The following is a 20,133-nucleotide window of genomic DNA, read 5'->3' as shown; positions in this document are numbered from 1 at the left end:
GAAAGCGTTGTCGCCACCGGCCCGAAACAGGCTTTCGGCATTCGCGAATGATGGTTGGACTCTTTTATTTGTTTAAAATATGGATTGCTAGAATGACTTATTCTCAAACTGAGACCTCGTCAAACGAGCAATTTTATTAAAATGGTTCACCAATCCATATTAATCCCAAGCGGGACCCTCCATGGATTAGTGGTTTTCGCAAAAGGAGGGTTCTTTGGAGTCGCCACCAATGTTTTACTCAAAACATTGGAAAAAGGGATAAGGCAATCGATTCAAAAATCGACTTCGGCCATTACAACCAGAGTCGGGTAAGGGAGTCGGTTACGCGTGGGGAAGGTGTTAGCACCCCACAGCGCCCCTTTCGGCTATGACAGATTATTTCTAAAATAATAGCGTAAAATTACTAAATTACCCCTATTTATTCTAAGCAATTATAAATTAACTATCTACATGATGACAGTTTAAATATGCACACAGAAAGCAGTAAAAGGAAGGATTTAAGAAGAAACCTTTGAAGCGTGCTTTTATATATTTCGTAAAACTGGGAAGCTTTTTGGCGTTCCCTCGCTCTACAAGCCCGCTCGCTCCCTCCTATAAAATTTTAACTATGGAAATCCGGAGGATTTCCCTTCGACTAGGTTCGATCCTCAAGCAAAATGGCTCGGGGCTCAAGAACTTCGTCGGATCAACTCTCCGAGTGATTTCTAGGGCAGAACACTGCTCAAAAACCCCAGAATACTCAAGGAGAGGGTTGAAACTATCTTCAAAAGTGTGAAATGACGTCCAATTGACGTCATATTTATAGGGAACAGGCCCAGTACGGGCCCTGGAGCCAATACGGCCGTATTGAAATTTTTGAACTTCAATACGGCCGTATTGAGTTCAATACGGCCGTATTGAAATTCAGAAATTTCAATACGGTCGTATTGAGTTCACTGCGGCTGTATTGAAGCTTCAATACGGCCGTATTGATTTCAGTATGGCCGTATTGAAGTTTCAGAAACTTCAATACGGCCGTATTGAGTTCACTGCGGCCGTATTGAAGCTTCAATACGGCCATATTAAGTTCAGTACGGCCGTATTGGGCTTCATTCCCTCCACTTTCTTATTTTGAGCTATTCTAAGACCTCTAGACCTACAGAGAACCCTCCTAGGGCCTTCCAGGAGTCCTTCTGGCTGATCTTCCTTCAGTCTTCGAGAGTCTTCAAGCTTTATTTCCGACCCGGGCAATTTTAGGGGTCTACAGCTGCCCCCCCTTTACTTAGTCAAACGGTCTTTTGGTGTACCGATTGACAAGTAAAGGAGTTGACCCAATTGTCCGGGTAATGTGCCATCCTTCCGACTTGTAGTGTCTTCAGGTGGGAAAATTGTTGAGTAACCTCTCCAGGTTGGTGCATACCTCCGCGCTTCTAGTCCCTTTGGTAGCGTGAGTCTTGCCCTCTCCAGGGTGAGTATTAGTCATCGCCTCTCCAGGCTCGTGCGTGAGTCTTGCCCTCTCCAGGGTGAGTTTGCCCTCTCCAGGGTGAGTTTGCCCTCTCCGGGGTGAGTATTAATCGTCGCCTCTCCAGACTTGTGCGTGAGTCTTGCCCTCTCCAGGGTGAGTTTGCCCTCTCCAGGGTGAGTTTGCCCTCTCCGGGGTGAGTATTAGTCGTCGCCTCTCCAGACTTGTGCGTGAGTCTTGCCTTCTCCAGGGTGAGTTTGCCCTCTCCAGGGTGAGTTTGCCCTCTCCGGGGTGAGTATTAGTCGTCGCCTCTCCAGACTTGTGCGTGAGTCTTGCCCTCTCCAGGGTGAGTTTGCCCTCTCCAGGGTGAGTTTGCCCTCTCCAGGGTGAGTTTGCCCTCTCCGGGGTGAGTATTAGTCGTCGCCTCTCCAGACTTGTGCGTGAGTCTTGCCCTCTCCAGGGTGAGTTTGCCCTCTCCAGGGTCTGCCTCCGTGTTCTTGACGACATTGGCAATGTGAGTTTGCCCTCTCCAGGGATTTGAGATGATTTTTGTCTCCACAGTCCACGATGCTGCTTCGACGGTTTTTCTGATTTTGTGCCGCTGAGGGCTGGATAACGCAGGGATCCTTCTAGGGGATGTGCAGTCATTCATAGGTTCCTGTGCCCCAACTTGCATTGCATTGTTGGTACCCATTGAGGAATTTCTGTTTCCTTGGGGTGTAGACACAGATGCTCTTCTTGAATTGAGCGATGCCTTATGTTTGGCTGACGTCCTTTGACGTTGGTGGAGTATCCCGGTTATCTTTATTCGGGTATCTCTTTTGGGTTTTCTGATTTTTGTCGCCTCTGTGTAGGCTGTTATCCACTGGGGGATTTTGTCGTTGATTTTGATTGGCCTCTTCTGTTAGGCAGATCATCTTGATGTTCAATGATAGGCTGAAAGCCGAATTCCACTTGGGGAATGATTTATTGATCTTTTTATGATTTTTGCTTTTTGAAGGAAGTGCCTCTGAGTAGGCGAATTATCTTGATGTTTGATGATTGGCTGAAAAGCCAAATTCCGCTTGGGGAATTGTTATTAATTTCTTTTTTGGGTTTTCCTTTTTGAAGGAGTGCCTCTTGTGTAGGCGACTGGGGATTTGAAGTTCTCATGTATCCCAGAGTATTATTTAGAAAGCCTCTTCAGGCTTAGCTTCACTCTTCATTTGAGTTGGAAAGCTATCTTCCACTGAGGAAGTCTAAGTCCTTTGACTTGGATATTTTGTTTGGATCATGCTTCCGTTGGGGAATTTTGCTGATCTCGCTTTGATAGCTTTCACTGGGGAATTTGACCCGTGAGTGGAAGCTGAGATATCTCTGGGGAGTATTATTTCTGCGAGCCTCTCCAGGCTCAATTATTCTGTACAATTTGTCGAGTATTATTTCGGCGAGCCTCTCCAGGCTCAGTTATTCTGTACGAGTATTATTTCGGCAAGCCTCTCCAGGCTCAGTTATTTTGTATGATGAATTGATATTTTTTGTTCAGCCCGAGAATGCGAGCTGAGACGTCTTTTGGAGAGTATTATTTCGGCAAGCCTCTCCAGGCTCAGTTATTTTGAGAGAGTATTATTTCGGCAAGCCTCTCCAGGCTCAATTATTCTGTAAGAGTATTATTTCGGCAAGCCTCTCCAGGCTTAGTTATTCTGAAAGAGTATTATTTCGGCAAGCCTCTCCAGGCTTAGTTATTCTGAAAGAGTATTATTTCGGCGAGCCTCTCCAGGCTCAGTTATTCTGTACGAGGCGATTGATTTTTCTAAATCTTTTGCCCTTTTTGTCGTTTTTGGCTTTTTCTGTATTTTTTGCCTTTTTGTTGATTTGCGGCTTTTTCTGTTGACCGCTGCCATACACAAGCAATTTTCTATTTTTTCTATTTTATGCAATTGCCTCATGATAAGGTCTTTGAATGTGCAACTAATGTGTGTGTGATGCACAAATGCAAGTTTGATTATTTTATTAATGCTTTTTAGAAAAATGAATGGCTCTCCCTATCCTCCTCTTCTTGGAGGAATTTCTGTCATCGACGAGAGGGAATATTTTTGTGAGCCTTATATGCAGGAGATTATGGATTTTATAGGAACCCCTCCAATTTTCTTTATTTGACCGATTATTAAGAGAGTTTCGTACAATTTTTGAAACATCAATTTAGAGGCATAATCACATGGTCAAGAGAGAAAAGAAACAAAATGGATATTTTATTTGATATTCAACAATGTTTTTACAGAAAGATATACAGAAGGAAATTTCTGAAGAATGGCTGGCCAGGGTAGGCTATATACATTGGGCTTAACAATTATATCTGTAATTGTTGCTCTTTACGTTCCCCTAATTGCTTCGGCCTGAGCCAGGAGTGTAGATGCTGCAAGACGCTTGCTTCTAGAAGATAATCACTTGAACCGCCTTTCGGTTTTCGATTCAAGCGATCGTTGCTTGCTTTGCTTTTACATCTTATTCTTTTGCCCCTAACTTTTGCCTAGGACGTATCCTAGCGGGGATAATTTTGCCGTTGTTTTGCCTAGTACCCTTGTACTGGCGGGCTTTTTATTTTGCCCTAACTTTTGCCTAGGACGCCCTTTTCGGGTTTTCATCCTAGCGGGCCTATGCAAGCAACGTCTTCAAGCATAGTACTTCTTTACCACGTCAGCGTTGACTGGGTATCGAAGTTCTTCTCCATCCATGTCTATGAGGATTAATGCTCCTTTTGAGAAAGCTCGCTTTACCACATACGGTCATTCGTGATTTGGGGCCCACTTTCCGATTTTGTCCTTTTGAGTTGGTAGTAATTTCTTCATTACCAACTCTCCCTCATGGTAGACTCGAGGGTGGACTTTCTTGTCAAGAGCCTTTTTGATCTTCCTCTGATAGGCTTGACCATGGCATATGGCGTTCAGCCGTTTCTCTTGGATAAGGTTCAACCGGTCGTATCGGCTTTGAACCCTTTCTGCCTCGGAAAGTTTTGCTTCCATGATTATCCTTATATAAGGTTTTTCGACTTCGACGGGTAGAACTGCCTCCTGAAGTCCTATAACCATGAAGAGCAAAGGGTAATATCTCGTGTCAGTCTTTAAATGAGACAACCATCTTTTGCACTATTTTCTTGATGTTCTTTTTGGTTGCCTCGACTGCCCCATTCATCTTTGGCCGATATGGGGAAGAGTTGTGGTGTTGGATCTTGAATTCTTGGCTCAGTTCTTCCCCCATTTTGTTGTTCAGATTAGATCCATTATCAGTGATGATTTATTTCTCCATACTTCCACTAGATTATTCTAAAATCTTTTGGGACAAGAGAGAAAAGAAGGGAAAGATATTTTTATTCTGAAGTTTGTGTTTTAGAGGGGATTTATTTTTCAAAAATGGTTTTTGTAAGAATGGTTAGCCGAGGTAGGCTTATGTGTTTAGGCTTGTTTGATTAAACACTTATGAAGTTAAGAAAATCTTTGTTTATTGACGTTGTGATTTTGACAACTTGGATAGCTTCTCTTGAACCTTTCTTTTTGAATTCGGTTCATGGTACCATCATGGATTTCTTTTGTTTTTTGATTGTCCTTATTTTTGCCTAAAATACCCTTTTGTGGCGTTTTAGCGGACTTTTGTTTTTGTTCATTTTTGCAACCCTAACTTTTGCCTAGGTCACCCTTTCGTGGGATTCCTAGCGGGTCTTTTGCTCTTATTTTTACGCATTCCCTTTTTGGGTTTCCTGCCGAGCTTCTTTTGTTTTTAGGATTTCTTTTTATCCATGATGGCACTTGTCGAGGCCAAGGGAAGGTGCTCCAAGTTGTCACACACACTTCCATATAAAAATGATGTGGGTTTATTATTATTAAGATGATTTTAACCTCATTCATGTTCATTCAAACAGGGTTAAAAAAATGTGGTTTAGAATTTTATTATAAGCAAGAAAAGAAGCAATGAAGAATGATTTTATTATAATCATAGCGGAAACATGTGTCCTTATTTCATCACTGATATGGGTCCCAACATTGACCTCTTTTATTTCTCGGCCCTGCGCCAAATTCACGGTCTCCAATTTCTTTTGACACGGTTGGAGTAGACGAGCTTCTTGATCTAGCAGTCTTTGCAGATCCGGAGAGATGGTCTCCTCATCACTGTCCAACTCAACCCATTCATCCTCAACTTTTGGATCCCGGTCAGAGCGAACAATTACAGACATAATTATTTTATTGGTTCTGTTTAGGTTTAGAATTATTAATGTTAATGAGGAAAGAGAGAAAAGAACAAAAGAGAGAATGATATGTGAAAAATGCCTCTTTATTGATATGTATTAAATTTTGTACAAAGACCCTTATTTACATGAAAAGGTTCTCATGATCTCGGGTACTGATCACGAGTCCCTAAAAGAAAAGAAAAATATGGAGGGGCCCTATTGTGGCTTGCCATTCTCTACTCCTGCTTTGGTAGAGGATTCTCGCTCACGTCGGGTGCTGTCGAATCGAAAGTGACCCACCCAACATCGATAAGGTCTTGGACCTTATTTTTGAGAGCTCTACATTTCTCAGTTGAATGCCCCGATGCCCCCGAATGGTATAGACATTTGTCTTGCGGTTTGTACCAATAGGGATGAGGTGGATCAATCTTCTTTAGTGGAACGTAAGCTAGAAGACGTGCTTCCACTAGCTTCGGCAGGAGGTCGCTATATGTGGTCGGAAGTTTATCAAACTTCTTCACAGGGTTGTATTGCGACTTTCCTGACTTCGAAGTGGAAGAAGATGAAGAAATATTTACGGCATTGACTCCTCCCTCCTTCTTCTTCCCGTAGGTCTTCTTGGCTTCAAATGATTGGGAAAGCCCAGCTAGCTTCCCACTTTTCAGCCCTTGTTCCACTCTTTCGCCAATGGTGATGATGTCCGAGAAGAGTGTTGTCGTGTTCCCTATCATCTTGTCATAATAGGGACCGGTCAACGAGTTTATGAACAAGGACACCGTCTCCTTATCCGACAGCGGGGGCTCTATTTGTGCCGCCAACTCCCTCCATCGTTGGGCGTACGCCTTGAAAGATTCATCATTATTCTTGCTCAAGGCTTGAAGATCGGACCTATCGGGTGTTAGGTCGATGTTATACTTATAGCGCTTGAGAAAGGCGTCGGCCAACTGCCTCCACGTGCACACTTGATTTCCATCCAGCTGCATATACCAATTGAGTGCAGTTTCAGCCAAGCTCTCTTGAAAGCAATGAATTAAGAGCTTTTCATTGGTAGCATATGCAGCCATTTTTCGGCAATACATGGTGAGATGACTTTTGGGGCAAGTCGATCCCACGTATTTCGGGAAATCTGGCACTTTAAATTTAGGAGGGAATTGAATGTCCCTCACCAAGCACATATCGGCGGCATCTTTGACATCAAAATCATGCCCCTCCATAGCCCTTAGCCGATCCTCTAGGGCGTGGAATTGTTCTTTTGAAACCTCGGGCTCTTTGATTACAATTCCAGCCCCTATAGGTATAGTGTGTGGAGGTTCTTCCTCGTGCTCTTCCTCCTCATGATGATGGGACTCATAGTCACTGTGGTGAGACCCATGTACATTATGGTGACGCATGAGTTCCATCATTTGCGCCATTTGTTCTTTGAGCTGTGAGAGCTCGGCTGTAAGCTTCTTGTTTTGGTCCTCCAGCGCTTCCATCTTCTTGATTTTCTGTGCGCGTGTGAGGACAGAGAGATGACCAGCCACTTTCTAAAATGTTTTAATCTAATTAGTTTATTCATGGTATGAATACACTCTCGATGTGAGCTTGATAAGACTCCATCTTTAAGGCACTGCCTTTTTAAGATGAAGGTTTATCACCCTCCCTAGCCTATGATCTCTCCCCAACGGAGAATCTCAATAGTCATGGGTCCCTTTCACTCTCATCAAGAGGTATTGGTGAACCTAAAATGCATGGTTTATGAGGATGCATGATGTCTTATTGGTAATGATGCACGTGCTCCTCATTTTTATTATATTTTCACACATGATTTTTCCTCTCATGTCATGGTTTTTTCATGCATGGGGATTATTCTTTAGACCTTATCACGAGGTTATTTATTAATGCACAAACAATTGCACATAAGCATTTACACAAACAATTCACTCATCCACGAACAGTCACGAGCGAATCACGAGGTAGGGGTATCCTGCAGAAAGGTGCATATTCAAGGTAGGTTCTAACTGTTCTCACCGGTCTGAGGCCCCCAAGGTGCCCCCATTATAGGGACCCAATTCCTCTCGTCGTAAGTCGATGGAAAGCTCCAACGCACTGTCGGACTCGAGTTCATGGTTATCACCTTGAGTGATGCTTTCCGACAACGGTCTACGGGCACCTATAGACCCATTCGACAACCGGCCGTACTAACATCCACTCCCTATGGCTTACCACTCATGCCCCCGGGTATAGAGGGAACTGTTGTGTGCAAAGGTTTGTGTGCAATTTATATTTCAAACAATTGCGGAAAATTAAACAAACAACAGTTATTAAAGCCAAATAAATAAAGCATGTTATTATACAATCAAGGGGTAATGAAGTAATTTTAACTATTATTTGTTAAAAATAATCTGTCACTAAATGGGACTGACTCTCGAGGCTTCCCCAGTGAAGTCGCCATCTGTCGCCACCGGCCCGAAACGGGCTTTCGGCATTCGCGAATGATGGTTGGACTCTTTTATTTGTTTAAAATATGGATTGCTAGAATGACTTATTCTCAAACTGAGACCTCGTCAAACGAGCAATTTTATTAAAATGGTTCACCAATCCATATTAATCCCAAGCGGGACCCTCCATGGATTAGTGGTTTTCGCAAAAGGAGGGTTCTTTGGAGTCGCCACCAATGTTTTACTCAAAACATTGGAAAAAGGGATAAGGCAATCGATTCAAAAATCGACTTCGGCCATTACAACCAGAGTCGGGTAAGGGAGTCGGTTACGCGTGCGGAAGGTGTTAGCACCCCACAGCGCCCCTTTTGGGTTCCCTATGACAGATTATTTCTAAAATAATAGCGTAAAATTACTAAATTACCCCTATTTATTCTAAGCAATTATAAATTAACTATCTACATGATGACAGTTTAAATATGCACACAGAAAGCAGTAAAAGGAAGGATTTAAGAAGAAACCTTTGAAGCGTGCTTTTATATATTTCGTAAAACTGGGAAGCTTTTTGGCGTTCCCTCGCTCTACAAGCCCGCTCGCTCCCTCCTATAAAATTTTAACTATGGAAATCCGGAGGATTTCCCTTCGACTAGGTTCGATCCTCAAGCAAAATGGCTCGGGGCTCAAGAACTTCGTCGGATCAACTCTCCGAGTGATTTCTAGGGCAGAACACTGCTCAAAAACCCCAGAATACTCAAGGAGAGGGTTGAAACTATCTTCAAAAGTGTGAAATGACGTCCAATTGACGTCATATTTATAGGGAACAGGCCCAGTACGGGCCCTGGAGCCAATACGGCCGTATTGAAATTTTTGAACTTCAATACGGCCGTATTGAGTTCAATACGGCCGTATTGAAATTCAGAAATTTCAATACGGTCGTATTGAGTTCACTGCGGTTGTATTGAAGCTTCAATACGGCCGTATTGATTTCAGTACGGCCGTATTGAAGTTTCAGAAACTTCAATACGGCCGTATTGAGTTCACTGCGGCCATATTGAAGCTTCAATACGGCCGTATTAAGTTCAGTACGGCCGTATTGGGCTTCATTCCCTCCACTTTCTTATTTTGAGCTATTCTAAGACCTCTAGACCTACAGAGAACCCTCCTAGGGCCTTCCAGGAGTCCTTCTGGCTGATCTTCCTTCAGTCTTCGAGAGTCTTCAAGCTTTATTTCCGACCCGGGCAATTTTAGGGGTCTACAAGCGTCGGGGTTCATACTCGACCTCGGATTTGACGTTTGATTAAGGTTCGAACTGGACCTCAGATTTTTGCGAATGAATGGGTTAAGGTTCGTGTTCGGCCTTTAACGAGAGTGCTGGGGTTCGTGCTCGACCTTGGGTTTGCCTTTTTAAGGTTCGAATTCGACCTTTATCAAGGATACCGGGGTTCGTGCTCGACCTCGGGTTTGCATTTTTAAGGTTCGAACTCGATCTTTATCAAGGATACCGGGGTTCGTGCTCGACCTCGGGTTTGCATTTTTAAGGTTCGAACTCGACCTTTATCAAGGATACTGGGGTTCGTGCTCGACCTCGGGTTTGCATTTTTAAGGTTCGAACTCGACCTTTATCAAGGATACCGGGGTTCATGCTCGACCTCAGGTTTGCATTTTTAAGGTTCGAACTCGACCTTTATCAAGGATACCAGGGTTCGTGCTCGACCTCGGGTTTTACGCGCGCGATTGAATTACGGGGGTTCTATTTTCGTGTTTACAGTAATTGATGCGGTAATATTGAAGGAAATGCAATGAGTGAGCGAAAAGGAGAATATTATTAGATAATCCTGTCGTACCTCGTTAAAAACCCTCTCCGTTTAGGACGGAGGCGGGAAAAGAGTGCGCGGTTTCGCTTTTACAAATGTGAAATTAGAGTTTAGGGGCATGTAGTGGGGGGACTCTTCTTGCCCTCCTTGCCGGACGCGGAGGTCCTCAGGCTTTCGGCGTAGCATTGCCGAGCTGTCTTCTGGTTTGCTCTGACGGAGATAATTTTTCTGTCCTTTCCTGGGAACTTCATGGTGAGGTGCGGGGTGGACACCACCGCGCCGAGATGATTTAAAGTCGGCCTCCCTATTATGATGTTATAGAAGGTGTTGGCCTCCACGAGGAGGTATCGAACCATGATTCTTCTGGCGTTCGGGGGTGTGCCAAAGGTTGTGAGCAGGTCCACGTATCCGCGGGTGTGGACCCGTTCACCGGCGAAGCCAACTAGGGGCTCTGTATGCGGCTGGATGAGAGAGTGAGGGACGTCGAGCTTGAGGAAAGTTGGCCAGTACAGGACGTCTGCCGAGCTCCCCTGATCGATGAGTGTCTTTTGGACTTCCCAGTTTGCGATTTCTACCCCGATGACCATGGGGTCATCCTGATTGGGGCTGATCCCTGCGTAGTCCTCGTCGGAGAAGGAGATTAATGGTGAGCTCTTGTAGGGGATCGAGGTAGTGGAATGGGCGCAGTTGATACTGTGGAGGTGTCTTTTTTGGGCTGAGCTGCTGGCACCTCCTCCGGCGAAGCCGCCTGCAATTGTGTTGATTATTCCCCGCAGGGGGGCTGGTTCGGTCTCCTGGCTTATTTCAGCCTGTACTGCGCCATTGGCATTTTGCTGAGGTCCTGTGGGTAGGTCCCCCCGAGCTCCTGATCTGCGGCCTCTCCCGCGTCCCCGGCCTCCGGAGCCACCTCGGGAGCCTGGCTGTCGCTGAATGTAGTGGCCGAGGTGTCCTGCCTGGATGAGTTCCTCGATGCGGTCCCGGAGTGTGCGGCACTCGTCTGTGGTATGGCCATAGTTTCTGTGATACCGATAGTGTTTGGACTTGTCAGCACTGTTTGGTGTGTGGCCGGGTGGTGGGAGGTCTAGCAGGTTGCTGTTACTGGCTTCCTCCAAAATGTGGACTCTTGGGGCGTTCAGAGGGGTGTAGAAGTCGTACCTCTCGGCTTTGTTTGTCCTGGCTGTCTTCTTGAATTGGCTGTCGTTGTTGACTTTAACCTTGTCTTTGTGGCCCTGTTCTGGTTTTGCGGGGCCCTTACCGCGAACCTGGTCGCGGAAGGCCGCGTGCTCCTCCATTTGAATGTAGCCGGCGGCGCAGGCGCGCAGTTCGTCCATATCGCGAGGGGCGTCGCGACATAGGCTGTCGACGAACGATCTGGGTTTCAGTGCCATGAGCATGGCGTGTAGGGCGACTTCCGGGTTTAGATTTCGGATCCGGACTGATATGTTAGAGAAGCGCTCCATGAAGGCCCGTAGGGGCTCGTCGTCATTCTGTCTGAGGTTGGCCAAGGCGGCCGAGGTTGTGTGGTGAGGTCAGCTGGTGGCGTACTGTGCCGTGAACCGCCGCACCAAGGTGGCGAAACTGTCAATGGACCCTGCCGGCAGTTGGGTGTACCAATGGAGCGCGGGTCCTTTAAGCGAGGTCGGGAAGACCCTGTACAGTATAGCGTCACTGTTAGTGTAAAGGTTTACCTGAGTCGTGTACGTGTCGACGTGCTCATCGGGGTCCGTAGTGCCGTCGTAGCGGTCGAGGTGGAGGGGCTTCCACCCGCGGGGTAACGAAGTCTCCATGATGCCGTTCACAAAGGGATGACGGCGGAAAGGCTCTTGGCCCTCGGAGACGTGAGTGGGGGCCTTGCTGGTGCCCTGCCCTGATCTGTGTGTTGATGCATGAGACCGGTGCGTGGCGGGCTGTGAATGTGGTGCCCTGGTGGTTGCTTGGGAATGGGGGGCTGAATGCGCCTCCTTCTCATGATCACCGCTGTCGTGCGGTGGCTGGCCGGGGCGATGCCGAGGGAGCTGGCCGCGGATGCGCTCGTTCTCGGCGCGTAGCGCCGCTAGGTCTGCTTCGTTAGCGGTGCGCATCGCCACGAGGTCATTCTCATGCTGGGCACGCATATTCTGGAGGTCGGCGTCGTGCTGTCGCCGCATCTGCTCGACTTGTTCGACCAAACGCCTCAGGGTCGCGGTATCGCTGTCCATGGTAGTTGAGTTGCTTGTGTTATCTGTTGCTCGTCTAATATGGCTTATGGTAGAAACCATGCAGGTGGCCGATGAGAGCTTGGTCTGATCGGCCCCACGGTGGGCTCCAAATGTTCTTACCGGAAATCTGCTGTAGAGCTGATCCGCCGGGTAAGATTGGTGAGCCTCCTTCGCTGGGTGTATTGGTGCTCCGAGATGGGGGAGGTACCTGCAAAAGAGACTCCGATGCTAAAGTTAGGGTTTGTATGAGTATGAGTCTCGTATATATAATGCACATACCTTTGTGTGAGTTAGGGTTGTCTTGGGCCTGAGATAAGATATGATATGATACGATATCATATAATATGATATGATCACGTTGTGACATAATATGGTATAATTGGAGAACGGTTTTAGCCTGGGACGAGATCTCCGGGCTCGGGCGTGATCTGTCCGGATTCCGGGCTGACGTTGTTCAACGCGTGCCCGGGATGACCCTTATAATGTCAACCCGGGCTCTCAGCCCGGGTGCGAAATGCGGTCAGTACAATTTCTATATCTACAATTATAATTAAAGATGAAAATAAATTAGATCAGATTATGTTATATTATAATTTAATAGGTTTGAACCTAACTTTCTTTCAAATTACATGTCTTAAATATGACTTATTTATCTGTCATACATATTTTTTAAATATTTAGTTAGAACTACAATGTTAAATATCTACTTTATAATAATTTAACACAAATAAAATCATAAAAATAAATATGTTAAATCTTATAAATAAATAAAACAAGTTTAATTTATTTATGATATAAATATGTTTTTAATATTTGGTATAAATTTTTAGATGATAATTTATTTTAAAATATATTTTATAATAAAAATTCAAATATAGAACATAAATATTCCAATCTTTCCTACTTTGATTTTTTAATCAACACATATACAATCTACAATCTTTACTATTTTAATTTTTTTAATCAACGTATAAAATAAATATAAAGCACAAAAGGTAAATATCTATACTACAAATTTTATTTTATCAAAAACTAAATTTTTTTAATATATTATATTATATATGTGAACATTAATATATATATATATATATATATTATAATTAAACTTTAAGAAAAATAATTCATTATTAAGGAGTATTCTTCATTATATATGAGAACTAATCTTCTTCAAAAATTTGACAAATATCAAATAAATGAACATTTTCTCTAAATTTATATTTTATACATACGATAATTTAAATATATATATATATATATTTATTTTACTAGAATATAATTTTTATTTTTTAAAATATTTTTTGAATAAAAAAAATATGTATATATAAAAGAGTAGTGGGAGCAAGTACTCAGGCACGAATCCACGTTAGAGAGAGTGGGGGCATGTGCCCCCACTACCATTTTCCAACACATATTTTTTTATCAAAAAATAATATATTTTTAAAAATAAAAATTATATTTTAATTAAAGAAACATATATATTTAAATTATCATATTATAAAATACAAATTTAAAAGAGTTGTTCATTTATTTGATATTTATCAAATTTTCGCAGGAGATTACTTCTTATATGTGTTAAAAAAATATTTCTTAATAACGAATTAATTTTTTTAAAAGGTTTAATTTTTGATAAAATAAAATTTGTAACATATATTTTTACCTTTTGTGCTTTTTATTTATGTATACATTGATTAAAAAAATTAAAATAGTAAAGATTGTAAAATTCTATACGTTGATTAAAAAAATCAAAATGAAAAGGATTGGAATATTTATATTCTATTTAAATTTTTTATTATAAAATATGTTTGAAATAAATTATTATCTAAAATATTATATTAAATATTAAAAACATGTTTATATTATAAATAAATTAAACTTAATTTTTATACAACTTAAAATATTTATTATGTTTTTATTAGTATTAAATTATTATAAAGTATATTTTTAAAATTGTAGTTCTAACCAAATATTTAAAAAATGTCTATGATAGATAAATAAGTCATATTTAAGACATGTATTTAAAAAAAAGTTAGGTTCAAACTTACTAAATTATAATATAACATAGTCTGACTTAACTTATTTTCATTTTTAATCGTAAACATAGTTATAAAAGTTTGTAAAAAATAATTATGATATATATTTATACTTTTAAAAGTTATATATAAAATTTTTAACATTATAAATATATAAATAATTATTGCCCCCACTATCTAAAATTTCTGAATCAGTCACTGCCCCTATCGAATGCAGATCTGTCTCTGTTTGAGTCCGTAAAAAAATTAAAATAAAGTTAATGTCACCAAAATACGTTACTTTAATTGTTCAGAATATAATGGAAATAAATTAAATTTGATAAAATGTATTATTCCATTCCATTTTTGTTGCACTACAAGCAGGTACAGGTCTAGCAACTTAAAGAAAGGAAGCGAGGGGATTTTTTAATGTTTTGAAATTATTTAAATATTTATCTATTAATAAATCATTATTTAATAAAATATTTACTTATTTTACATATAAGATTAAAAATGTTATTTTCAATGATTAAAAAAAAAATTAATTTTAAGAAATATTGTTAAAATTTCTACATCTTTTAGTTTATACTAACATTTTTTTTCTTTCAAACCTTAAAAAAAATAATTTTACAAAATAATATATATATATATATATAGAGAGAGAGAGGAGGGTTATAATAGTATTACACCGCTCATATAACTTTATATTTGTTCCTACCGTAAGTCCGCTGTCATCGTTAGGGTCACCACATCCGAGGTATTGTCCGCTTTAGCGCTCGTTGGGCCATCACGATTTTGTCCTTGAAAAGGCGTCTCGGTGGGTTAAAGAGAAAGAGTGTTTATAAACTACCCTTAGCCTCGACTCCTAAGCGATGTGGGACTTTTAGGCATACCAGAACAATATTAAATGTGAATTTTGTAAATTCAACTGTTAGATTGAAAGTTCCTTACTCTTAGATCATATATACAAAATTTTATATTAATTCAATATGATTTGATACTTCATTCTTATAAAACAAAATTGACGTAATATATTTATTTCAAAATATACTAAAATATGAACCTTTTGATTACCTTCAAGTTATTGTTCAATTTTAACAAAATTTGATATACACATATAAAGTGATATGAACTTTCAGTCTAACGGTTGAATTTTCAAAATTCACACTCAATATAAAGTTATTGAGCGATGTAATACTTAGTAAAAGTTACACTGATGTTATTATAACCTCACTCTAGATTTGATAATAACACCGGTGTAACTTTTACGAAGTATTACACCGCTCAATAACTCTATTAAATGTGAATTTTGAAAACTCAACCGTTAGATTGAAAGTTCTTTACTCTTAGATCATATATACAAAATTTCATATTAATCCAAGATGATTTGATACTTCATTCTTATAAAACAAAATTAACGTAATATATTCATTTCAAAATATACTAAAATATGAACACTTTAATTACTTTCAAGTTGTTGTTCAATTTTAACAAAATTTGATATACACATTTAAAGTGATATGAACTTTCAATCTAACGATTAGATTTATAAAATTTACAATTACTATAAAGTTATTGAGCGGTGTAATTATAACCCTCCTCATATATATATATATATATATATGAAGATGGATCCAGTTATTCTAAAAGTAAGTTTGCTTAAACTTATTTCACTCAATAACTCATATTCTACATCAAATTTTAAATATCCAACCATTGAATTAAAATTTCTTAATATATAGATCAAATCTACCAAGTTTGAAAATTTTTGAAAATTATTTAATATTCTATTTTGTTAATTCAAATCAAGGTATAAAATATTTTTATAATTATCTACTAATTTAAATTAATAAAATAGAGTATCAAATAATTTTAATTTTTTTTAAAACTTTATAAACTTTATTTATGCACTAAAAACTCTTAATTCATCAGTTGAGTTGTTAAAATTTAATGTAAAACATGACTAATTGAATGAAACCTAAATAAACTTATTCTTAAAATAAAAGTTAATCTATTTTCTCTCTATATATATATACACATATTAAAGATCATGAGGGGGTAGACCCTGGTCCCCCCACCCCCAATCTGTCCATGACTACAAGACGATTTTAACTTCAATTTTTTCAGTTCTTCAAACTCTTTGAAAGCCAATTAAATTAAGCAATTATTTCTCTAAAATAAGCTAAAGTGTGAGTTATGAGTATGATTAATAGTCAACCCTTACTTCGGTAGTTAAGGTAAACAAATTTGACATAAGTGTGTGTACTAAAGATCCAAGTTTTTTTTTTCTTCTCTTTTTGAAGTGATAGATGCAAGCTTGATAAGAACGTATGATGGATCGGCCAAGCACATAAGCTCCGAAATTCTCATCACGTCTAAACCTTAGGGTGTGTTTGCAAACATGCTGATGTAACATCAATTCGTTCCCAGGCAACTTTTATGTTTGGTGCAATGGATCGAAAACCTCAGTGCAACCTACTACAAACAGTGAAATGAATATCCAAACACACTTCAAAAATTTAAGGCTAGTCATTTTAAAGGGTAATAAAGCTCAGACAACAAAAAAGTTTCTTTCCAAGCCGAAAGGAGCCTTAATAACCTGATATTGTCTTACCAGTTCCAAGAATGCCCCTTAACCTTCTGAAATTATGGCCGGGGATGCTTGGACCAAGTTATTATTTATCAGCAATATTGCTGACATTAAGTTTGAAGATCTTTCTGAAGATCCACTACCACAGTACCACCTTAATGGCAATTTGCGTATATATCGAATATCAAATGATTTGAATCAATGTATTGGATCGGGTAAGCCCTGATGCGAGTGGAACACATTCCATAAATTGTGATGTTTTATGTGCTTTGGTAGCTGCCGAATGCCATACTATATATGATAGCGAACATAAATCAGAACAGAGGAACAAGAAATTAGGATACACGCCTCGCCATTTGTACAATACATGAAGTTATTATCTATGCTCACAGTATTTAACCACTTAATAACTATCAAAGACCTTTCAGTATTAGAATCATAGACAATCTGCAATTCTAGAAATACCGCAATAAAATCTCAACTTCTAAATCCCGTTTCTATCGTGTGATTTGAGATAGCTTGTAGTAAGATGCCGGCCATTTCCCCCGTAATAGTGTGGATAACAAATCAATCTGAACTAGTTTTAAAAACGAAACGATAAAGGAGAACATAAATAGCATCATGGTAATCAGAGTTCTCAATTGGGGCTAAGAAACTGTGCAGGAAAGAATGTATGTACACCATAACTAAAATAAATAACCTCAACATAACAAGACAGGTTCAACGGAAGCTGTAATTAGTAACTGAAGCCTAATTGAAGTCCAAGGGCAAAATGAACAAGAAAAAGCGTCATGATACCACTACCCAAGATACCATGAACATTCCTCAGTCCAGGATTTCCCTGCACATTATTCAAGCAACCAAAAGTAAGGACAAACAAATGGAGAATGTGAAGTCTTTCATTCCATTCATTAATGAATTCGGTTTTACTTGCTTCTCAACAACAGTTACAATTTCATTCATAAACAAATTTCAGTTTTTAATAGATGTGTTTGGGAAATGGAAATGGGCACCAGCAAGAACCCAAGTCAAAAACCAATGGTGAAGGAAATCATTATAAGGTAAGAGAAAGAAATAAGCACTACCTCAAAAAGTGTTGGCAATATAGTTTGTATTGTCAACAAAGCAAGACCAGTGACACCTGTGACAGCATGAGGACTGCGTGCAAACAAAAAAGAAAAAAAAAAAAGACAACGACATGAAGAGATGCAAGGATTAAGAAGTCACTGGCTATTTGAAACTGAACAAAAAGAGTATAATAGTGGGTGATAACCTCTCAAAAATGGGTCTATCCGAAGTGAGTAGAGATGTTATTCCACCTGTAGCTCCAAAAGCAAAGAAGAAAAACATACCAGCTAAAAGCTTAGGATGCAAATCCTTGGCCTGAGCCTTTTCCTCCTGCAAAATATTCAAAAATAAATAAATAAATAAATTATAGAAATACCAAGCTAATAAAGTAGTAAAATTAATGTTTGGGATCGGGATATATGTGAGTAATCCGATAATAATTCAGCAGTAGCTAGTCCAATAGGTTCAACAATACTCAGAAGAATTATTAAGTAATCCAAAATTATCAAGTGTCTAATCTTAATCAATCACTGCATGGCATACACTTAAAAATTTCAATTTAAAAAAAAATTAATAACATTTGATTAATTACCTTTACCATGCAAACAAAGACCAGTTAGCGACCATATGGTCCACCTAATAATTTCTCCACAATATTGTCGTAAAGAGAGTGAATTATGGATATAATTAATCCTTGTAAGATGGACTTGTAAAATGAAGATTATTCTCTGATTATGTATAAATTTTTTTTATCATAATTGATGAAAAATCTAAAAGAAAAAAAAAATTAAGAAGAAAGGATTTTTTTTTTGGATTGGCAAAATAAATCATTATAAAAAGGGAAAAGCAATTAGAGTAGAGAGGTTACCAGATTATCAGAATAACGAATACGAAAACCGAGATAAGTACCATAGCCACCCATAGCAAAGAGCACAACCGCCTGAAAGTGAAGATATGAATTCAATTATTTTAAGAAATCATTTGCTTCTTTGTATAATGGATACGATGAATGGTGATTACGTACCATGTTGCCAGGGTGGCCCCAATGCACGAGCCAGTCCGGCAAATTCCAGGACTTCACAAGGTCAACGAAAGGCCCAAACGCGGAAGTAATGGCTTCACCTGTTAGTAAGTAGCATACATTGATTACGGTGAATTAAATGATGAGTGAAAAGGTTTGGTTTGGTTGGGAGTGCGTACCTCCGGGTAAGAGAGCAGCGGCGCACAGCATCGGGAACGGAGAGAAAGAGCGTAAGATGGTTTGGGTGCGTTTTGTCGATTTGAGTTGGGGAAAATCCTCTTTGGACGCGAGACACTTGGCGAAGGAGTTTCGGGACTGGAACAGAGCTGAACATGGGGAAGAGAGAGAGAGAGGACGCAGAGCGACGCCAACAGAAGCAATGGACATGGACATTTTGGTATGCGCCAAAACAAAGACGAATTGCACAGCACTGGTCTTGAATGATGGATATAGAGAGGGAGAGTGGAAAGGTGAGGAAAGCAAAGAGACACGCCTACTGGCTACTATCACCCTCTCCACGTGCTCTCCACACGCTTCTTTCTTCTTCCATTTCCTCACTGGGCCTATATCTCCATGGGCTTGGCCCACCAACATACCACAACTCTCACTTTACACGCCGGCAGATGTTAAACACACCTCCACCCTCGTATAAGCACACCCCATTTTTTTTAAAAAATATATAAAATGTCTAAATTACCCTTTAAAAAAAATTAAATTCCTAAATTTACACCTCTCTTCCCCGCACCTCACACCCTCCCTTCTCCGCACCCCACACCCCCTTCCCGCACCCCCTTCTCCGCACCCTACACCCCTTCCCCGCACCCCCACACACCCCTTCCCCGCACCCCCTTCTCCGCACCCTACACCCCTTCACCGCACCCCCACACCCCACACCCCACACCTCCCTTAAAATATTGGAAGAATGCTAACAACACAGCGCTTTTAATTTGTTTTGAACCTTCCGTTCCAACACTCCCTCGCCACACCTTCTTCTCTATTAGGTATTCTCTACTCTATTTCTTGCTTTCATTCTTCCCCACTTTTTATACTTTCATTTATTTAAATTCATTCTTCTCAAGACTCTTTTTTAACACTCTTTTTTAACGATTGATTTACAAACATACCTAGTTATGCGTTTCGCTTATGAGATGGAAACCTCGTTATGAAATCGGGAAATCTGGGACTAGAATAGAAATAAAGTGTTAGGTTATGTGGTGAATCAATGAAGTTAAAATATTACTGCTATGATTCCTTTGCTTGTCAATTAATTTGTTCCAAGAGGCTATTTGGAAATTCTATGTTTTTAGCTTTTCTGTGTCCTCTTATTTTGTTTAAGCTGCATACTTTTTTGCCTAAATTGTAAATATAGTT

At 40.0% G+C, this 20,133-nt stretch overlaps 2 protein-coding genes across 2 annotated transcripts; both read right to left on the bottom strand.

Annotated features, from left to right (window-relative positions):
- Nucleotides 1–9,986: 9,986 nt before the first annotated feature.
- On the bottom strand, nucleotides 9,987–11,270 carry LOC145949973 (uncharacterized). Its single transcript, XM_083060880.1, has one exon. It carries the CDS (start codon nucleotides 11,268–11,270, stop codon nucleotides 9,987–9,989), a length of 1,284 nt encoding a protein of 427 aa, XP_082917006.1.
- A 6,017-nt stretch (nucleotides 11,271–17,287) lies between these two features.
- On the bottom strand, nucleotides 17,288–19,371 carry LOC109792054 (translation initiation factor). Its single transcript, XM_020351437.3, has 6 exons — nucleotides 18,942–19,371; nucleotides 18,766–18,863; nucleotides 18,610–18,681; nucleotides 17,947–18,071; nucleotides 17,759–17,831; nucleotides 17,288–17,514 (listed from the first exon to the last, which is right to left on the bottom strand). Exons 1-6 carry the CDS (start codon nucleotides 19,354–19,356, stop codon nucleotides 17,410–17,412), a joined length of 888 nt encoding a protein of 295 aa, XP_020207026.2. The 5' UTR covers nucleotides 19,357–19,371; the 3' UTR covers nucleotides 17,288–17,409.
- Nucleotides 19,372–20,133: the final 762 nt, after the last annotated feature.

This window comes from Cajanus cajan, chromosome 7 (assembly GCF_000230855.2).
Source record: "Cajanus cajan strain Asha chromosome 7, NIPB_CcT2T_4, whole genome shotgun sequence".
NCBI lineage: Eukaryota > Viridiplantae > Streptophyta > Magnoliopsida > Fabales > Fabaceae > Cajanus > Cajanus cajan.
The sequence above is the reverse complement of the archived record's forward strand: the minus strand, read 5'-3'. Positions and strand labels throughout refer to the sequence as shown.